This window comes from Pungitius pungitius, chromosome 17 (genome assembly GCF_949316345.1).
Source record: "Pungitius pungitius chromosome 17, fPunPun2.1, whole genome shotgun sequence".
In the NCBI taxonomy this organism is placed as follows: domain Eukaryota; kingdom Metazoa; phylum Chordata; class Actinopteri; order Perciformes; family Gasterosteidae; genus Pungitius; species Pungitius pungitius.
The window spans coordinates 15,888,035-15,907,106 of NC_084916.1; the positions used below are offsets into that span (position 1 = coordinate 15,888,035).

Below are 19,072 nucleotides of genomic sequence, written 5' to 3' on the forward strand. Positions count from 1 at the left end.
ACAAGACTGTGGATGCAAAGTTTACTCATTTACTTTTTTTTTTTATTTCGGGACCATGTTTGTATAATTCAAAACGTGTCCCGAGAAGCAACAAAACTGTTTTCCTGTTAAATAGAGAATAGAGTCCATTATTCAACCAGTTGCACACAGCAAGAAAACACATTTGACTGCAACACTCTTATCTTTTTGGCATCTTTTGGCATCTTTTGACAGGCAGTCTGAGGGCACTTATTATTTAGTTACTCATTAAGGTGTAATTTGGAATGCATTGTGTTGCAATCCTGTTTCAACACAGCAATTTGTAACGCAATGACACGTGTCGCTTAAGACACGCAACATATGACACGCCATGGAGAGAGTTTTACGACGGCAGTCCATGAGTCACAGGAAGCCCGCCCACCCCCCCCTCCCTCAAAGGGCGGGGCGCTGTATGAATTACTACAGCCCACCCTCACTGCCTCCACATCTTCTTAGTTTGCACAACCTCGACGTAACTGCACAATCTCTCAAGAGGCCACCGGAGATACCTGTCAGGTGTTCCCACGTTGTTTGCGTTCGGTCGCTAGAGAAAACGCGTCTCTTTTCGGCCATGGCCAAAGGAGAGGGGGGCGAACAATACTCCAACGTATCCAGCTTATTGGACAAACCGGTCGGCGCGGTCAATGGAATCACGCTCCCCAAGAAGGTACGTTACATTCATTCATTTAACAATAAAAAATCAATCAGTTTCTTGTTTAAATGGACCGGTTTTTTTTTTTTTTTTTAATCACGAGAGCGTTTCTTTTGACTGAACGCAGCGCCCGGCGAGGCGACGCGAGGGGGGACGGAGTCAGTCACGTTTTAACGGTGCCCGCCCGGCGCCTCCTCGCCGGTTGTGATGTTTCTTCACAGCGTTACGCGACTCGTTGGTCCATCGAGTGAATGAAATGATGGATGGCGATCAAAAACTTGGACATATCGTTCATTTTCGGTCGGTAAATCTGAGATTTATTGCCACTTTAGCGGGATACCGCCAGCGTAACCCCCCCCCCCTGCCTGAAATATCACGAAGCGTAATTCAAATCGTTTAAATGAATCCGCCTTAGTTAGCCTTTAATCCATTGATTCAAATGATGTGCACCCTCACTGTAAACGTCTCTCTCTCTCCCGTGAGGCGACGTGGAGCATCAGCAGTACCTATCTCGGTCTTATCCTCCATATTCGTTAGTGTGTGGAATTCAATCGCCAAGCAAACCGTAGGTGTGTTGTAGTGCTGCGTTCACGGCCTCCCGTTCTGACACGTGTTTGAATGCAACTAAACCTTTGGCGTTAAGTGGAAACGGGCGTCTTGTTTGTGACGTCGTGCTGGCAAAAAAAAATAAAATTGCACCCGTGTGTTATGAGAACGGCTTTTCCAGCTGCTGGCTTTGCTCCAAAGACCTACTTTTGTGTTGCGAAGTGGTTCGACGTCCACATCTCCGATAGCCGTGAACGCGGCAGCGATCACCTCACAAGACGACGTGTCAGACACCGCAGAAGCGAAAGTGTTAAATAATCTCTTTCATCATCACAATCCGTTCTGCTACCACGGGTATTTTTTTGGGGGGGGGGGGGCGCACGTTTGCGGATGTTCATTTGACAGTGTTTTTCCTATAATAATAATAATAATAATAATAATAATACTGGTAGCTCTGGAAACACACGTATTAAGTAGCATTTCGAGCAGTAATGGGAAGGCTTGCATATCAATGTTGAGACATCAGCATCAGATAAGCCGTGTGAGTCAGATTGGGTGTGTTTAACATCAATCAACACATCCTCTCTTCTGTAACAGGTCTCCGGGATGAGTGGTGAAAGATACATTTTAATGGGCCCTTAAGCCATGTGAACTACGGCACACTAGTGCACTGTCAAGCAAACCTCCACACGAGAAGGTACCTGCGATGTCAACTGGAAACTAAAGCGCCAGGTTGTCCACCTGGTGAATGGCAGCCGTTGTGTTCAGTCACTGAAGTTTGAATGATCGTCTTAAATAAGAACCTGGCGGCAGCGCAACAAGGCAGCAGTGCTTCTTTTTTCAGTTTTTTGTCACCATAACAAAGGCCGGTTTTAGGTGTATCAACCAGACGTCCGGTTCATTCAGTAGTTTGCAGCCACGCCGACGTGTTGTGATCTCGGATGAGGTCTTTCTCATGCACGTCCGTGACAGGAATGCTGAAATGTGCCTGCCGTGCGAGCCTGAATCTTTTTTTATTTATTGTTTTTTTTCCCCTTTCTTTTCCCTGAGGTCAATAACTTTTTTTTTTCCTATTTCACTGACCTGAAAAAGTGCAGCAAACGCTACCTTGTGATAGGTCAGAGCGGAGGGTGTGTTTCCATCCCTCTGTGGTCAGGAGTGGGCCAACTGGCAGGTCATTGGCATATTTAGCCAGCCGGGCTGCTGCAAAAGAGCTTTGGCGTGTGTGTGTGTGTGTGTGTGTGTGTGCGCGTGTGCGTGTGCGCGTGCGCGTGTGCGTGTGTGAGAGAGACACGCCATGGTGTTTTCATGCCCGGGCACTGATCTGCATACAGTTGTGTTGCTGCCAAAGGAGTTGTTGCAGTGCTTGTTTGTTGAGATCACATCTGTAATGGCAAAGAAGAGTTCAGTTGTTTTTTTTGGGGGGGGGGGGGGAGGGAGATACGCAAAATGACTATTTGCTTTTTCCGTAGCGGTTAAGAATTCGGGCCGCATTCCTTTACGAGGCACCGAAAATCTTTTGTGTTGGCTTTTTTTAAATCGGACCGGGCGCAAAGATTTAAATGGCTCAAGACGGAGAACGTGTGCTGCTGTATTTGTAGACGCGCTGTGCGGATCCAGCGGCCGAGTGTCTCCTGCGCAGAAGCAAAGCCTCCTATAATTACGAGGGCTCAGCCCCCCTTAGCCCCCCCCCCCCCCCCCCCCCGAGCCCTGAGAAAAGCCTTCTCAGAGAAGCAGGTTGACGACTTTTTGTGGAAAAGTCAAATGTCGACACTCGAGTCTTAAGCAGGGACGTACATCGTAAAAGTCTTATGTCACTTGTTTAACTGTTCTTTTCTTTGCCCCCGACCCCCCCAGCATGAACAAGAAAACAAATTGTCGGTCTGCAGCAAGCTCTGCTACGCCGTCGGCGGAGCCCCCTACCAGATGACCGGAACCGCCCTGGGGTTCTTTCTGCAGATCTATCTGCTCGACGTAGCTCAGGTGAGTTGGTTTACACTATTTCACATGTCGGGACCTAAATATGTCCCCCCCCCCCCCACCACCACCACCCCCTCCCCCCTGCCTGCTGAAGGACCAACATAGCGGTAAAGGGAACACACTGTCCTTCCTTTGCTGCCCTGTGTGCGCGGTGGCATTTACAGACCCCCGCCCCCTACTCCCCCCACCCCCCCACGTCCTCAAACCACCCCTCACAGGGGCACACGCAAGAGACAACGTTGGGCGCCAACAGCTCCCCAACAAAGGGGCTCTTATCCCCGAAAAAAAAGAAAAAAGATGAAAAAAAAAGTTTCTGTTTCACTGTATCAAAAGGCTTTGGGGAGGGGGGGGAGGGGGGGCTCGCTTTAATGGGCCCTGACACTAATCTCCCGGTTGAGGCCTCAAATGGAAAGTCAACCGCTCCCCAGCGCCTCGCTTTGTCCGGCTACCGGGATTGTAGATCAAGAGTCTGCAGCGCTGATTGTACAGTCGGGGGTGGGGGGGGGGGCGGCGTCGTCTCTCCTCCTTGTTGTGCTAAGTGGTGCCTTTCTATGTAATGACGGACCACTCCTCACTGTAATGTCACGTTGTGAAGCCGAATACTATCTACGGCTTGTACACGTACCAACGAATACTAAAACCACTGCACATGCATGTTTTTTATTTCTTTAGCATCAAAAGACAGATTTGTCTACTTAAAAAAAAAAAAAACACAAACATTGATTTTCACCTTCTCCCCCCTTTTGGTCTCAGCTGGATCCCTTCTACGCCTCCATCATCATGTTCGTGGGCCGAGCATGGGACGCCATAACGGACCCGACGGTGGGCTTCCTGGTGTCCCGGAGCCCGTGGACGCGGTTCGGCCGCATGCTGCCGTGGTGAGTCTGACTCCACGCCAACCCCCCACCCCCCCCACCCTCCCCTGCTGCTCCTCCAGCTGTGATGTTTGTGTCCCTCTCGGGCAGTTTCCATTACGTTGTTGATGGAGCCCAGTTACGTGTGTGTCACTGGGGCACTTATCACACGTTTTCCAGCCCCTTCACTGTACATGTGAAGGGTGCTTGGGGGCGGGGCTTGGTGAGAAGATCACCGGCGTCACGTCTCAGGAGGTTACTATGGGTCAATGCTCAGGCAGTTACTGCTGCGGGACCTTCGCTGAGTGTTTACACTCACTCACTGGGCTGAACACCCAGGTGATAAAATAACCTGCTGAATAGAAGTGTGTGTGTGAGCCGGCATGCCGACCATTTATCGGAGAGAATCCTCCCAAAGGCCTCGGGTTCAAACATGAGTCTTTTTAACCACTGGAAGTTTTGACAGTTGTAACAGTTTCCTCGAAATGGAACCTCGCCCGTCTGAGCACTGCAGTGCCGAGAAATGATTCAGACCACAATCAATGAATGTCCACAAAGCTACTGGGAACATCGCATTTAGACAAAAGTCATGTTTCTGTGCGTGTACATCTCAAATCAATTTAATCCAGGAAATGATCATTTCATGCATCGTTTGTTTTGAATGAAACCTCGTTTTGTTTTGATGGACTTGAGCATCATTTTAACATCAAGATGCTGACGTTCTGAGTAAGTAAGCCGTGCTGCTGCTGGTGGTGCATCTGTGGTCCTGGGTGGGTGTGGGGCTCGTAGGATGGAGGAATGATCGGCATCTTCATCACAGTAGTTTTAAAAAAAAAAAAAGAAAAAAGAAAAAAAAACGAGGAGGAGATGATGGGTGTGGTTGAAGACGCATGAGAAAAGAAGGAGGGGAAGAAAGAGGGGGAAAAAAGCTGTGTCTTGAAAGCAACGTGTAGGAAGTGGGGAGGGAGGGGAGCCGCACTGGTCCCTCATTGGTCCAGCCCACAACACACCACGCGCGTGAGCCAATGAGAGGCCGGCTCCGCGTGGCTCGGCAGCCCGTTGACGGACAGGAATCCTGGAGTTTACTTCAGTTCAAGTTGCGGAAGCGGAAGCGGAAGCAGCTGCGGCTCCGAACGTTGGCCCCGCGTGTCCGATGTTTACGCTGCGTGAAGTGTGAGGCTGTCAATGTTTGCTCTTTACAACGGAACCCGAGTTTTTGCTTTGTTTCTGCAGGGAAAAGTCCCGGGTGATCACGAGAACGTCGCTCCAAAGTTTAAGGGGCTGAAAACTGATTTGAAGGGAAAGTCTGTTTTAAAACCAACCAGATAGGGTCCCTTTTTGGAAGCGTTTTCCAAGTACATCACATTTAAATCCAAGTCCATTCGTGCTCTTTTGGGCCTTTTACTATGAAATGCCGTTTTATTCCAAATTAAATAAATTAATAAATACATAAATAAATGAAATATGCATTTGAAATACATCGTGAAATGAATAAGTGAGGCAATAAATATTAAATACATTTAATCATTTCATGCTACTTTTATTTCATAAGTGCACATTTTTGTTGTTGTACGAGAGCAGCAAGTAATAAAGTGGCATTATGAAATAAAAGTACCATGAAATGATTAAATGTATTTAATATTTATGTATTTATTGCCTCATTTATTCATTTCACGATGTATTTCAAATGTATATTTCATTTATTTATGTATTTATTTAATTTTGAATAAAACTGCATTCCATATTTTACGCGCTTCTTGGCGTTTTGGCAAAGAAGAAATCCGGGTTTAGTCAAATGAAAGCATGCGTTCCTCACTGCATCGACGTACGCGATATGAACTGGGACCACGCCACACGGTTCGTCTCAGTCTCTCAGCTCTTTTTGTTTTGAAATCACCTGGCGAGAAGTTGCATTTTTTTCTTCCTGTGATCACGCGGCCTCTTGACTCTCGGATCTTTAAGGAGTGGCTGTGTTTCATGAGCCATTTGTTTGGGGGGCGCAAAGGGATTGTATTCCTGCAAACCTTTTTTTTTGGTTTCCCCCCCCCCCATAAAATGACTTCATGCCACAACTTTGCAGGTTGCGAGGGGGATCGGGGGGGGGGGGGGGGGTTGTTATTGCGAACACATGGCGTTGCCTCATTTGAACAGTTTTTTTTCCCATAACCGAAGGCGCCAAGGGCTCGCCAGGAGCATTGTGTCTCCATTAGTGCTAGTCAGCAGGAGGCACCCATCGGTGACCAGAGGGGGGGGGGGGGGAACGTTGTGCCCACGTGGAATAAGGTCGTTGGGGTCACCTTTCCGTCCCCCTGATGGCGTTGTCTCCTCTCCTTCTTCTCCCACCTCCTGCTTGCAGGATCGTGCTCTCCACCCCTCTGGCTGTGGTGGCCTATTTCCTCATATGGTTCGTCCCCCCCTTTGAGGAGGGCAAGGTCATCTGGTACCTTTTCTTCTACTGCATCTTCCAGACCCTGCAGACTGTGAGTACGGCACTCGAGCCCGGTGTGGGATCTGATTTTTAACCATTCGCTCACCAATGGATGACTTCATGCTTCTTCTTTTCATTCTCGACGTGTCTCTCTCTCTCTCTCTTCCCTTTTTTGGCCTTCTTCTCCAAACCAGTGCTTCCACGTGCCGTACTCGGCCCTCACCATGTTCATCAGCTCGGAGCAGAGAGAGAGAGACTCGGCCACCGCCTACAGTGAGTGTCGCTGCGTGGAAGGCGTGCGTCTCGGGCGCCATTTTTGCCGCCTCATTGATGACTTAAACCCCCCCCCCCCCCCCCCCTCTCTCCATCAGGGATGACCGTGGAGGTTATGGGCACTGTCCTGGGCACAGCCATCCAGGGGCAGATCGTGGGCATGGCCAACGCTCCCTGCCTCCCGGGGCCCTTGGACATGGTGGCGAACGCCAGCAACTTGTCCGCGTCCGCCGGGCTCAACGCGTCGGGGCCCGTCATTTCTCTGGACCACACGGTAAGCCGACAGGGGGGGGACGGGGGCGGGGGCCCCTTTCTAACCTTTCCAGCCCCCAGTGGCGTTTTGCTCACTCGTTCTCTTGTTCCCGCCCTCGCAGAAAGCGGCCTACATGATTGCCTCGGGCGTCATCTGCATCATCTACGTCCTCTGTGCCGTTGTGCTTTTCTCTGGCGTGAAGGAGAAGAAGGGTGAGGCGATAATGTGTCAGTCCTTGATCCTCTTGTCTTTCTTTCATTTTCTTGTTGTTTGGTTGGGCGGGCCTTCTCTTTAAGTTTCACTATGAAGAGGTTTAACCTTTTCTCGAGTCATTTCACAGAAAACACATGTGACAATATAATTGTTTTTGTTTCTGAAGCCAGCATGAGAACATCATTCATTGTTCCCCCTCTAATGTGGCCTTCAATTGCAATATATAGAGCAAAAATGATTGCATTTAGTTACCTTTTTCAACATCATGCAGCCCTACAGTGAAACCTTTCCCCTCCCAACATCCGTCTGAGCGTTTTTATGACCAGTGACTGATGACCATAGTTTGAAAATGGGTTTCATTGGCTGTAATTCAGCATCATCCTTTACGGATTGTTTTCTCCCAGATTCCAGTCGTCCCAAATCGGAGCCCATGGGATTCTTCCAGGGCATCAGGGTGGTGATGGGACACGGGCCGTACGCCAAGCTGGTCATGGTCTTCCTCTTCACCTCGCTGGGTTTCACGGTGCGTACACGCGCTTTCTTTCACGGCGCGCTCAGCGACCTGAAAGAATGAGTCCAACGGGCTCTTCTTCACTCGTTAACTTTTTTTTTTTTTTAAATTTGGCCAAATCTGACCGAATAAATCTCTTGTGTTTTTTTTTTTTTCCCGCAGCTTCTGGAGGGAAACTTCGCGCTGTTCTGCAGCTCCACTCTGGGCTTCAGAAACGACTTCCAGAACATACTGCTAGTCATCATGGTGAGAGCACACACACACACACACACACACACACAGGTGGCAGTCTTTCAGGCGCCATCCCCTCCGATGGGCGCCGTGTTAGGCGTGGGACCCGGAGCGCCCCCCCCCATCCTTCGCGTGGATACCGGTGGCGCCGTTAGCTCCGGAGTGCAGACAAAAGCTTCCCGGGCCAGCGCGTAAATCGTTGGTCCACCTCGGCGGGGGGGGGGGGGGGGGGTGTACTTGTGTGCTGCCCCCTCCTCCTCCTCCTCCTCGGCCTGAATGTCGCCTCGTTCCCACGGGCAGCGGTGGAGCCACATCTCGCCGCCTGTTTAATCCCTCTGGACCCGCCCCGAAGAAAGCCTTCTCCTGTTAAAGCGCAGTGAGGTCGAGCCGATTAGATGCCGTGATCCTTTACATTATGGCGCGGATTACGGAGGCGAGGCGGTGACCTGTCTTTATTTCATTTTACGTACGTTTTAGTAGTGGAATTTCTTTTTTGGGAGGTTCCCAAATCACCAGGAAGAGATGCTAACCTTCAGTAATCTGAGACGTGGCAGCAACTCGGGAGGCTCTGCTCAGGTCTGATTGGCACAAAGATGGATTCAAACTGGTGTTGTGTGAGAACCGGAGAACATTGCTGATGAAACGTTGTACGAGAGCAGCGAGTTTGCAACAAACACAAAGAGCCTTTTGTATGTTTTTAGTTTTTTTTCCTCATGCAACACAAGTTAACTTTTTTCCACTATTGATTAGCACGGACGTCCGTAATGAGGACGGTTTTAGAAGATGCAGGAAAAGGCCTTTCGGACTCATTGAGGTCGTACCGGATGCTTTGAAGATGAGGAAGCTCTTGGCTCACCGTGAGAGAAGGTGGATGACTGATCCAAGCGGACCCCCCAAATTAGTTTTGGGAGCCTGATCGCTGGTGTCCTTGGCGGCTACGAGGAGTCCGGCGCCGTCGTTACTGCGACGTCGCGGCGGTCTTCCTCCGGTGAAACCTCTTCTCTCTTTCCCCCTCAGCTGTCTGCCACTCTGGCCATCCCCTTCTGGCAGTGGTTCCTGACGCGCTTTGGGAAGAAGACGGCGGTCTGCGCTGGCAGCTTGGTGAGGCTCCTCCGCTCCTGTTGTTGTTTTGGGGCGGTTTCAGACGGGGCGGCGGTGGTCTGACGCCTTTTTGTCCCCCTCTGTCCAGTCGGTGGTTCCCTTCATGATCCTGGTGGTGTCCATCAAGAGCAACCTGATCGTCACCTACTTCGTCTCGTTCGCCTCCGGCGTCGGAGTGGCCGCCGCCTTCCTGCTGCCCTGGTGAGACCCCCCCCACCTGCTGACTCCGTCTCCAGGGTGCCAGTTATAATGGAGGCGTCTGTGACTCTGACTTGTGTTCTGTTGCAGGTCCATGCTGCCCGACGTGGTCGACGACTTCCAGGTGCAAAACCCCAACTCCACCGGCCACGAGGCCCTCTTCTACTCCTTCTACGTCTTCTTCACCAAGTTCGCCTCCGGGGTCTCCCTCGGCATCTCCACTCTCAGTTTGGAGTAAGTCATCGCTCACACACACACACACACATCCCATTATTGTAAATCATTCAAAGCGGCTTTGCCAGTTATTCATTAAGTATTTTTCTACTGCACTGAGACCAAAAACGAAATGAGGTTAAGCCAAATCCCACATCAAAGCAAGGAATTCCTTTCGCCTTTATCCAATTAAAGTACAGTCAGGTGTGTGTGTGTGTGTGTGGCACATGAGAGTCCACAAAGAGCTTGTCTTTCCTAATAAATGGCTCATCCATATCAAAGCATTGTGTGAAAACGTGTTCCTCATCGTGCTTCTTGTCTGTTCAGTTTTGCCGGCTACATCAGCAGAGGCTGCTCTCAACCAGAGGAGGTGGGCATCACCTTGAAGGTTCTGGTCTCGGCCGCACCCATAGTTCTGATCCTCATCGGCCTCGCCGTCCTGTATTCGTATCCGATCACCGAGGAGCGGCGGCAAGGCAACCGCAAACTGCTACAAGAACAAAGGTACCCTACCTACCTCACTTTGGTGTGTGTGTGTGTGTGTGTGTGTGTGTGTGTTGCCCAACTGAACTTTTCCTTTTTTTACTTTAAGGGATAACGAGGCAGATTCCGAAACCGAGTCGACAGAACTGGTCCCTATGATCTGATCGGTTGCAGACGGAGTGGTATTTTGTGGAAACAATCTTTTTTTTGGGGGGGGGGGGGGGGGGGGGGCTTTTCTCATTGAAATTGCACAATCCGTGAAGTGTGAGGGGAGTGCTGCAGTTATTGGGCACGCCCCGTGGAGCACTACGCTAGACGACTTCATAGAGATGTGACAAACGTCCTCCGTGACGATGCCTTAATATTCAGAGCTGACGGAGCGGACGCTCTTGCGTCGTGGCCTCGGTGTGTATTTTTGACCATGTTTATATGTTTTTGTAATCTTACAAATAATCCGTCAGTTTTTTTTTTTTTTTGCATCTAATATCCCGTCACGCTTAAGAAGCTGTTATAATGTGATGCTCTAAGAACTTGTTTTAGTTCCTCACCATAGTGCTGAAACCACTACAATAGTAAAAGCAGTCGGCTTGCGATTGCGTTGCTTACATTATTACTTTTAGTCCTGCTCCTGAAGACGGGAAAAGCTTTATTTTGGAACAAAATGTTAATTCATTCTGAGCAAACGGTGGCCACTGCAGTTACTGACAGTCATATCATTGTTTAAATATTTATTAGTTTTGACTTTTCGACTGTTCTTTTGAATTCATGTTACTGGAAGTTGTGCTTCGCGCAGTGTTTAAAGGCCTCTGAGGTTCCAACTGCATTGGTTGTGAAGTCAAATTTTCTTCCAAAAAATCCCCACCTTTCAATGCATGTTGATGTCTTGGCTTCATATGCATTAAAAAAGGGAAGCACATCATTGTGAAAAAAAAGACAACTGGAAGACTGGAACTTCTTCTTTGTATTGTTTGTGGTGTGTGTGTGTGTGTGTGTGTGTTTGTTTTTGTTGTTTTTTTAAATGAAGGAACATGCACAAGGCTTTTGTAATTCTCTCGGTCCATGTCATCTAATGAGTGGGTTGACGTGGCTCGTGTCCTTTTTGATATGGAAATGTTTACTTACAGTGTCATATATTACGCATGCTGATGCAAGAAATGTTCACGTTTCACTTTTTTTTTTTCCTTTAGATATTCCTTATTTCTAGTAGCGGATACTGAATGCCAACACCTTGCCATTTCCCCCCAGACTCAGTCGCTAATAATTGTAAATCCTGTAAATCTTGTTGGTTTTATTTACCAGTATTTTGTCATTTATGGTTTGTAGGTAAACTTCCTTCATGACTCTTGTAGCCAAATGTGAGCTTTAATCTGATGGGGGGGGGGGACACAGAGCAGCCTTGTGTACATGCCACCTGTGCATATGTATATATTGTATGTAAACCTGTAAATATCTTTGATATTTGTGGCTGTGAAAAGGACCTCTAAACACTGTTTTCTAATGTAGTTATTTATGGAAATGTGGAGAATGAGAAAAAAAATATTGTTAATAAACACTAATAAGTGACCAGTGAACGGGTTAACTTTTCTTGGAGCAGAACAAACAACTGATTTCGAATGTCTCTACTTGAATTCTGTGGCGAATGAACCAAAATGCCTACATATAATTATTTAACTCAAAAGCCTGTTTTTCAAAACATGGCCTCCTGTTTTTTTGTTCGGTTGAGTGAACAAAAAATATGTTAAAACTCCACTTGAACATTTAGAAAATGGCTCTGATAAAGAAATACGTCAAATGTATTGTAGAGAACCAAAAATTATAACATTGCTGTCAACTGTAACAGTAGTTTCATTTACACATTATGGGGAACTACTGCCATCTAATGTCCCAGTTTTGTCCCAGTATATTGTCAAGCTGTGATTCTATATTTTCCTTTCCGGGGTAAAAGTATTGTCACTTTTTAAGCAACTGGTAATTTCATCGTCTTCACATAACCTAGTATGTCGGGTATGACGCAGAAGTATTCTCAACACAATTGAGGGCTTTATTTTATTTGTTTTCGATGTGCAAATAGTTTTACTAAACTCTTTTATTTTGAAGTACAAACTCATGCAGGAAGTGTCACGGTTCTGTTAGCCTTAGCAGCTAGCATAAAACACCTAGCTGAACTTCATGGCTAATTGTCTTTTTCTGCTCCATCTCTGTCAATATCAACAACAAAAACTGCAACGTCAACCTGAAAAGCACATAACGCAAATATACACTCACCGGCCACTTTATTAGGTACACCTGTCCAACTGCTCGTTAACACTTAATTTCTAAGCAGCCAATCACATGGCGGCAACTCAGTGCATTTAGGCATGTAGACATTGTCAAGACAATCTCCTGCAGTTCAAACCGAGCATCAGTATGGGGAAGAAAGGTGATTTGAGTGACTTTGAACGTGGCATGATTGTTGGTGCCAGAAGGGCTGGTCTGAGTATTTCAGAAACTGCTAATCTACTGGGATTTTCACGCACAACCATCTCTAGGGTTTACAGAGAATGGTCCGAAAAAGAAAAAACATCCAGTGAGCGGCAGTTCTGTGGGCGGAAATGCCTTGTTGATGCCAGAGGTCAGAGGAGAATGGCCAGACTGGTTCGAGCTGATAGAAGGGCAACAGTGACTCAAATAACCACCCGTTACAACCAAGGTGGGCATAAGATCATCTCTGAACGCACAGTACGTCGAACTTTGAGGCAGATGGGCTACAGCAGCAGAAGACCACACCGGGTGCCACTCCTTTCAGCTAAGAACAGGAAACTTGAGGCTACAATTTGCACAAGCTCATCGAAATTGGACAATAGAAGATTGGAAAAACGTTGCCTGGTCTGATGAGTCTCGATTTCTGCTGCGACATTCGGATGGTAGGGTCAGAATTTGGCGTCTACAACATGAAAGCATGGATCCATCCTGCCTTGTATCAACGGTTCAGGCTGGTGGTGGTGGTGTCATGGTGTGGGGAATATTTTCTTGGCACTCTTTGGGCCCCTTGGTACCAATTGAGCATCGTTGCAACGCCACAGCCTACCTGAGTATTGTTGCTGACCATGTCCATCCCTTTATGACCACAATGTACCCAACTTCTGATGGCTACTTTCAGCAGGATAATGCGCCATGTCATAAAGCTGGAATCATCTCAGACTGGTTTCTTGAACATGACAATGAGTTCGCTGTACTCAAATGGCCTCCACAATCACCAGATCTCAATCCAATAGAGCATCTTTGGGATGTGGTGGAACGGGAGATTCGCTTCATGGATGTGCAGCCGACAAATCTGCGGCAACTGTGTGATGCCATCATGTCAATATGGACCAAACTCCCTGAGGAATGCTTCCAGCACCTTGTTGAATCTATGCCACGAAGAATTGAGGCAGTTCTGAAGGCAAAAGGGGGTCCAACTCGTTACTAGCATGGGGTACCTAATAAAGTGGCCGGTGAGTGTATATACATATAGAGATACTATTATATTGACGTTATCAACTTCATGGACTTAAGAAACATTCCCCCCCCCCCCCGACGGAGCCACCCGGTGGAGACCCACTGGACGTCACACCACCCGATCTGTTAATTATAAAGTAATTTTATTTTAACTGACTTCTACTTTTTGGGAGGGAGCAGGATCACCTGTGTGAGATGTAGAGATATAACCCGTGTAATAGAATTTTCGAGGTTTGAGCTATGCATTTGATTTAAGGGAAGGAAATCTTTTTTTAAATTTTTTTTTAAACGGACTGCATGTCAAAAGCCAGAGAGGCTGGATCACCAAGTAGAGTAAAAGACACTTAATGACTCCAAAGCCCCCAGTTCGTTGTTTCTTAATGTATTAATCATTTTTTTAAATTTGTGATGAATCGATGTTTATTAACACGCATGATATTGGAGTCCATTTGTTCGGGTTGGTATTATTTTAACTGTATTGTCTGTTTACCTGCACTGTATATTAACGTGATCTGGAGGTGACAGTTCATATACAGGATAGAGTTCTTCATAATGGGTCCAACAAGCGTTTATTCATTGCTGTTCTGTTTTTTTTTCTCCCGTAATTGGGAAATAAAAACAACTCCGCAATAACAAAGTTATTCCTCAAAATCACAGTCACTGCGCTCGATTGCTTTTCCTCTGGAGTTTATTGGGAATCGATCACCGAGTGGAAGCTGACGCTGATGCAACACACTGACAGCCGGCAAACTCACCCACGTCTCATAGCAAGAAGACAGGTTTGAGGTGAGTCAGCAGGTTGTACATTATGGCGTTAAAATAAAATTATCCTTTTTATTTTTTTTCAATAAGGTGACGATTCAGTTTCCAAACCGGTTGCCGCGTGACCCAAGCTGAGTAGCGTTAGCTTCACATGGGTTTGTTGCTAACTAACGTTAGCCACGTAGCGCCAGCGGACTCGTTCGTTCATTTAAAGCAGGATAGCCGGTCACATTCGGCCTTAAAGTTGACCGAATAGTTTATTCGGATATGAAGCGAAGCGTTGGGACTCGGTAACGAGTCGTATCCAACGTTAGCTAGTAGCTTGCCTCTTTGTGCTGAAACGGCTCCGAGTCTATTTAGCGTTAACTTGAGGTCTTGATGTTCTTTCCTCAATGTCGAGCTTGCTTGGATGTGAGGGCCTAACGTATTTCATAAGCCGCAATGGCCTTCTGGCAAATTCAGCATCTGTGACATAAGTTGAGCAACACTATTTTTTTCACATAATAAAAATACTTAGATGGAATTCTCGCTGTTTGCATCTACATTTTTCTTGTAACGATACCTGCTTGTAAGTGGCTGAGTGCAACATGACAACATTGGTTCATACTGTGCCTAAACCCCCCCCCCCTTCTTCTTCTTCTTTTTCTTCTTCTTCTGCCTCAGACTCTGCGCCATGGCAGACCAGCTAAGTCCGGATGAGAAGCTCCACCTCATAACTAGGAACCTCCAGGTGGAGCATTACACAAACACAAACACTCTCAGGGGGACAGTAGCTCGGCGCCATACATCTCTTCAACGCGTGTTTTGCAGGAGGTCCTCGGAGAGGAGAAGCTGAAGCAGGTTCTCCAGGAGAGAGAGCTGAAGGTGTACTGGGGCACGGCGACCACCGGCAGACCCCACGTGGCTTACTTTGTCCCCATGTCCAAGATAGCGGACTTCCTCAAGGCCGGATGTGAGGTAAGTGGGAGGGGGGGGGGATCTCATTCAGCACCGTGTCTGTTGTTCAATAATTGGATTTAATCTGCACTTGCTTATATGGGCGGTTCCCTGTTTTTGCTTCTTCTGTGTTTCCCCCTCAGGTCACTATTCTGTTTGCAGACTTGCACGCCTTTCTAGACAACATGAAGGCCCCCTGGGAGCTGCTGGAGCTCAGGGTCAAGTACTACGAACAGGTCATCAAGGCCATGTTGGAGAGCATTGGTGTGCCCCTAGATAAACTCAAGTTTGTCAAAGGAACCGACTACCAGCTCAGCAGGTCAGTCGTGCTGCCGACAGGACTCAAGACGGCCTCAATATGTGGGTCAAGGATTGAGGGTTTTAGTCACACTATTATTTATTTATTGTCATCATGCAACACAGAGTTTTACAAAAAAATTCAGTGGTGTACCATTTGCTACACAAGAAAATTAAACGTCGGGTCAAGTGCAGCTTGATCTGAGAGCTTTGTAAATATCTCCCATCGCTGGGTCACCCGGAGCTCTTCTTTCATCCGTTTAATTTTTCCTGCTGCTGGATATCCGACACGAGCAGGCCGTGGAGTTGGGTTGATCTGGTTAGAATTGATCTTTTTGAACCTGCAGCCATATACACACACCTAAACCCGGGTTCTTTCCCGTCCGTCAGAGAGTACACGCTGGATGTGTACCGTCTGTCCTCCATGGTGACGGAGCATGATGCTAAGAAGGCCGGAGCTGAGGTGGTCAAACAGGTGGAGCATCCCCTGCTGAGTGGTCTCCTCTACCCGGGTCTACAGGTAACACCACTGTTGTGGATGGAGTAGAAACTTGTGCCACTGCTGCTTAGGCGTAGTGTGACACCGGGAACGACAGGGTTCTCATATTCCGATTTAAATTGAATAGTAACACTCAATGGAAAAGCTGTTTTTAAATTAGAGCTGGTTGACGGGAAAATGTTGTTTGCCGTTATCATTTGTGTAGTAAACTCAATTCATCTTTGCTCTCAGGCCCTGGACGAGGAGTACTTGAAGGTGGACGCCCAGTTTGGAGGAGTTGACCAGAGGAAGATCTTCACTCTGGCAGAGAAGGTACCGTCTACCTCCAGTCTACATCTTTGCACGTTATTTATCATCCTTTTCATCTTACATTTTCACATTCAATATCAGCACTTTTTTTTTCAAATTCTTCTTTTTGAACCACTTAAATGTATTTCCTCCTAGATGCTTTTAGACAAAATAGATTATGAAGATTCTTTATAGAAATGCTAAACAATAAATGCTCGACAGGGTGATCGCATGAAGCCGTTTTCAGAATACAAAATACTGTAAAACATCTTCTAACTGAAGCCTCTCTTCTCTCTCCAGTACTTGCCTTCTCTTGGCTACGCTAAGCGCTCCCATCTCATGAACCCGATGGTGCCGGGACTGACGGGGGCCAAGATGAGCTCCTCAGAGGAAGTACGTCACAGCTGCAATGAAGAAATATACAATATCTGTCTGGCATTTACTTCTACATCCTCTCTGTGGTCTGCAGGAGTCAAAGATCGATCTGCTGGACTCGGCTGGAGATGTGAAGAAGAAGCTGAAGAAGGCTTTCTGTGAGCCCGGTAACATCGAGAACAACGGAGTCCTCTCCTTCGTCAAACATGTGGTCTTCCCCCTACGCGGAGGTAGGAAACTCCGGAAGACTCCTCCTCTGACTCGTGTGAAACCAGTCGGTAAAGCGGGGATTTGTTGTGTTTCAGAGTTCTGCATCAAAAGAGACGCAAAGTGGGGCGGCGACAAAATCTACACAGCGTTTGAGGAGGTGGAGAAGGACTTTGCTGAGGAGGTAAAGTACAGATTTTTAGCATAAGACACCATGTTTCAAACACAAGGTAATGGCGCCTCCTTAACGAACGTCCCTGCTGATCACCTTCCTTTAGTCGGTCCATCCCGGAGACCTGAAGGCCTCGGTTGAAGTGGCACTCAACCAACTGCTAGACCCCATCAGAAAGAAGTTTGAGTCGCCCGAGCTCCGCAAGCTCACCAACACCGCCTACCCCGACCCCTCAAAGACGAGTCAGTATTCTACCCAGAGTCCCCTCTGGCGTCTCGCACCCTTTTTTTTTCAATCTAAATGCGTAACTTGGGATGTCAACCAGCTGCTTTGTGTGTGTCTGTGAGATCAGAAGGAGCAGCAAAGGGTGCAAAGGGAGGAGGAGGAGGAGGAGGAGAGGATGACGACCTGGCCCCCTCCAGAGTGGACATCAGGGTGGGCAAGATCATCAGCGTGGAGAAGGTAGGACGTCCAGATCGTCCCTGGATGCCCCGATGAGCTGACCAGTGTGGCGCTCTGTGTGTTTTCCTTCTGCGCTCACGCGTCGGCGCCCTCTGTCTCCGTCCAGCATCCAGACGCCGACTCGCTCTACCTGGAGAAGATCGACGTGGGAGAGGCAGAGCCGAGGACCGTGGTCAGCGGGCTGGTGGCTTTTGTTTCGCAGGAGGAGCTTCAGGACAGACTGGTGCTGGTGCTGTGCAACCTCAAACCCCAGAAGATGCGAGGGATCGAGTCTCAAGCCATGCTGCTCTGTGCCTCTATGTGAGTAGAAAAAAAACACTTGTTCTGTTAAACATGAATCCTCCACTGACTCTCTTTGGTTGGTTCATCGTAGCGAAGGGGAGCCCAGGAGGGTGGAGCCTCTGGAGCCTCCAGAGGGCTCGTCCCCAGGAGAGCGGGTCTTTGTCGAGGGGCATGAGAGCGGCAAACCGGACGACCGCCTCAACCCGAAGAAGAAGGTGTGGGAGAAAGTGCAGGTATGTTATAGTCAGATTGGGCTTTTAAAACGTTCGGAAAGAATCTGTTCATTATCAGGGCAACCAAAGCATCCTGGGAAAAAAAATGAAATTTCCACTTTAGTGATTAAACTACTACTGTTGATTAGATTTTCCCAAATTGAAGAATATTGCCATTTTAAATCAGACTTTCAAAGAAAAAAATCACTGGAAACCTCCCTGGAAAAGGAGTCTGAACCTTGTGTTTCTTTCAAATTCATTTTATTTCCCATGATTTTCCCAATCAGCACATATTGGATCATTTCTTGCCATCCGTGAGGTAGTCGCTGTGTATTCTTTAGCATTGTGTTATTTTCGGGGTCCCCGCAGGCCGACCTGAAGATATCAGACGAGTGTGTGGCTCAGTGGAAAGACAAGCGGCTGCTGACCAAACTCGGACAGATCACATGTAAGACGCTCAGGGGGGGAAACGTCAGCTAGAAGCGCCGCGCTTCACCCGCCGGCCACTTCACATCAACGCTCTAGCCAACTGATCGCCGCGGCAACGACGGCCACACCTCATCTGGATGTCTTTCCTGGACAATTATGGGACATTGATGTCAAACGTCTTGGGTGCTTTGGACACACTCTGACAAATTCTGTTTCCTGGCTTTCACTGCATTATAACAGTTAGTTTTTAAAAGTGCTAAATGTGATTCATTACGGTTTCTTTCTATTTTTTACCTGTTGTTTTTATGGTGTTCTTAACACACTTAAATCTACAAGTACAATTAGAGAGACAGATTTCTGGAATCTACACTGTTTAAAAATGGACTAAATGTTGACTTGGTTTCTGGGCTGAAATCCCCTTTCGTTGCTAAATAAAAACTGATTCATCAACTCTAATATAAAACATGGCTGAATTCACTTTTTTTAATGTGTTTTCTTGGAGGAAGGATGTTTGTCTAAAAAGAAAGCAGGGAAACACTTTTATACACTTGCATTTTATTTATAGAAGTAATAACTGTACATAATTCTTTATCATTGAGACATTTTTTTTCTTTTGTTGCAAGGGATCAGTATAATTCACTCACCATTGATTTTTGCTGTCTGAAAGCATTTTTGTGCAAATAGGGATGAGCTGGATTTCCCACCGAAAAGGTTCGGGGC

The 19,072-nt window shown here is 47.4% G+C and overlaps 2 protein-coding genes across 4 annotated transcripts; both read left to right on the forward strand.

The window, feature by feature from the left end:
• The first annotated feature begins 458 nt into the window (after positions 1 to 458).
• On the forward strand, positions 459 to 10,181 carry mfsd2ab (MFSD2 lysolipid transporter A, lysophospholipid b). Of its 2 annotated transcripts, XM_062558513.1 has the most exons (15): positions 459 to 685; positions 1,814 to 1,913; positions 3,074 to 3,199; positions 3,950 to 4,074; positions 6,407 to 6,530; positions 6,673 to 6,751; positions 6,850 to 7,025; positions 7,126 to 7,216; positions 7,622 to 7,740; positions 7,891 to 7,974; positions 8,977 to 9,060; positions 9,149 to 9,261; positions 9,349 to 9,492; positions 9,799 to 9,975; positions 10,064 to 10,181. In XM_062558513.1, the coding sequence occupies exons 3-15, from the start codon at positions 3,143 to 3,145 to the stop codon at positions 10,116 to 10,118; spliced, it is 1,428 nt and encodes a 475-aa protein (XP_062414497.1). In that variant the 5' UTR covers positions 459 to 685; positions 1,814 to 1,913; positions 3,074 to 3,142; the 3' UTR covers positions 10,119 to 10,181. The 2 variants fall into 2 exon arrangements, with proteins under 2 accessions (XP_062414497.1, XP_037330541.2); XM_037474644.2 differs by lacking the exon at positions 1,814 to 1,913.
• Positions 10,182 to 14,073: 3,892 nt separating this feature from the next.
• Positions 14,074 to 18,826, forward strand: yars1 (tyrosyl-tRNA synthetase 1). 2 transcript variants are annotated; one of them, XM_037474119.2, is made up of 14 exons: positions 14,074 to 14,217; positions 14,857 to 14,923; positions 15,004 to 15,150; positions 15,273 to 15,448; positions 15,817 to 15,946; positions 16,157 to 16,237; positions 16,514 to 16,606; positions 16,683 to 16,818; positions 16,894 to 16,979; positions 17,074 to 17,209; positions 17,320 to 17,429; positions 17,536 to 17,729; positions 17,803 to 17,944; positions 18,293 to 18,825. In XM_037474119.2, the coding sequence occupies exons 2-14, from the start codon at positions 14,867 to 14,869 to the stop codon at positions 18,401 to 18,403; spliced, it is 1,599 nt and encodes a 532-aa protein (XP_037330016.2). In that variant the 5' UTR covers positions 14,074 to 14,217; positions 14,857 to 14,866; the 3' UTR covers positions 18,404 to 18,825. The 2 variants fall into 2 exon arrangements, with proteins under 2 accessions (XP_037330016.2, XP_062414407.1); XM_062558423.1 differs by lacking the exon at positions 14,074 to 14,217 and having other exon boundaries at positions 14,858 to 14,923; positions 18,293 to 18,826.
• Positions 18,827 to 19,072: the final 246 nt, after the last annotated feature.

Bases quoted from the DNA above. Each gene is read 5' to 3' on its own strand.
- mfsd2ab (XM_037474644.2), top strand. From the start codon at position 590: ATGGCCAAAGGAGAGGGGGGCGAACAATACTCCAACGTATCCAGCTTA. The intron at 3,200-3,949 runs GTGAGTTGGTTT...TTTTGGTCTCAG, and splicing joins ATCTGCTCGACGTAGCTCAG to CTGGATCCCTTCTACGCCTC. The intron at 9,493-9,798 runs GTAAGTCATCGC...TTGTCTGTTCAG, and splicing joins ATCTCCACTCTCAGTTTGGA to TTTTGCCGGCTACATCAGCA.
- yars1 (XM_037474119.2), top strand. From the start codon at position 14,867: ATGGCAGACCAGCTAAGTCCGGATGAGAAGCTCCACCTCATAACTAGG. The intron at 15,151-15,272 runs GTAAGTGGGAGG...TTTCCCCCTCAG, and splicing joins TCCTCAAGGCCGGATGTGAG to GTCACTATTCTGTTTGCAGA. The intron at 17,210-17,319 runs GTCAGTATTCTA...CTGTGAGATCAG, and splicing joins CCCCGACCCCTCAAAGACGA to AAGGAGCAGCAAAGGGTGCA.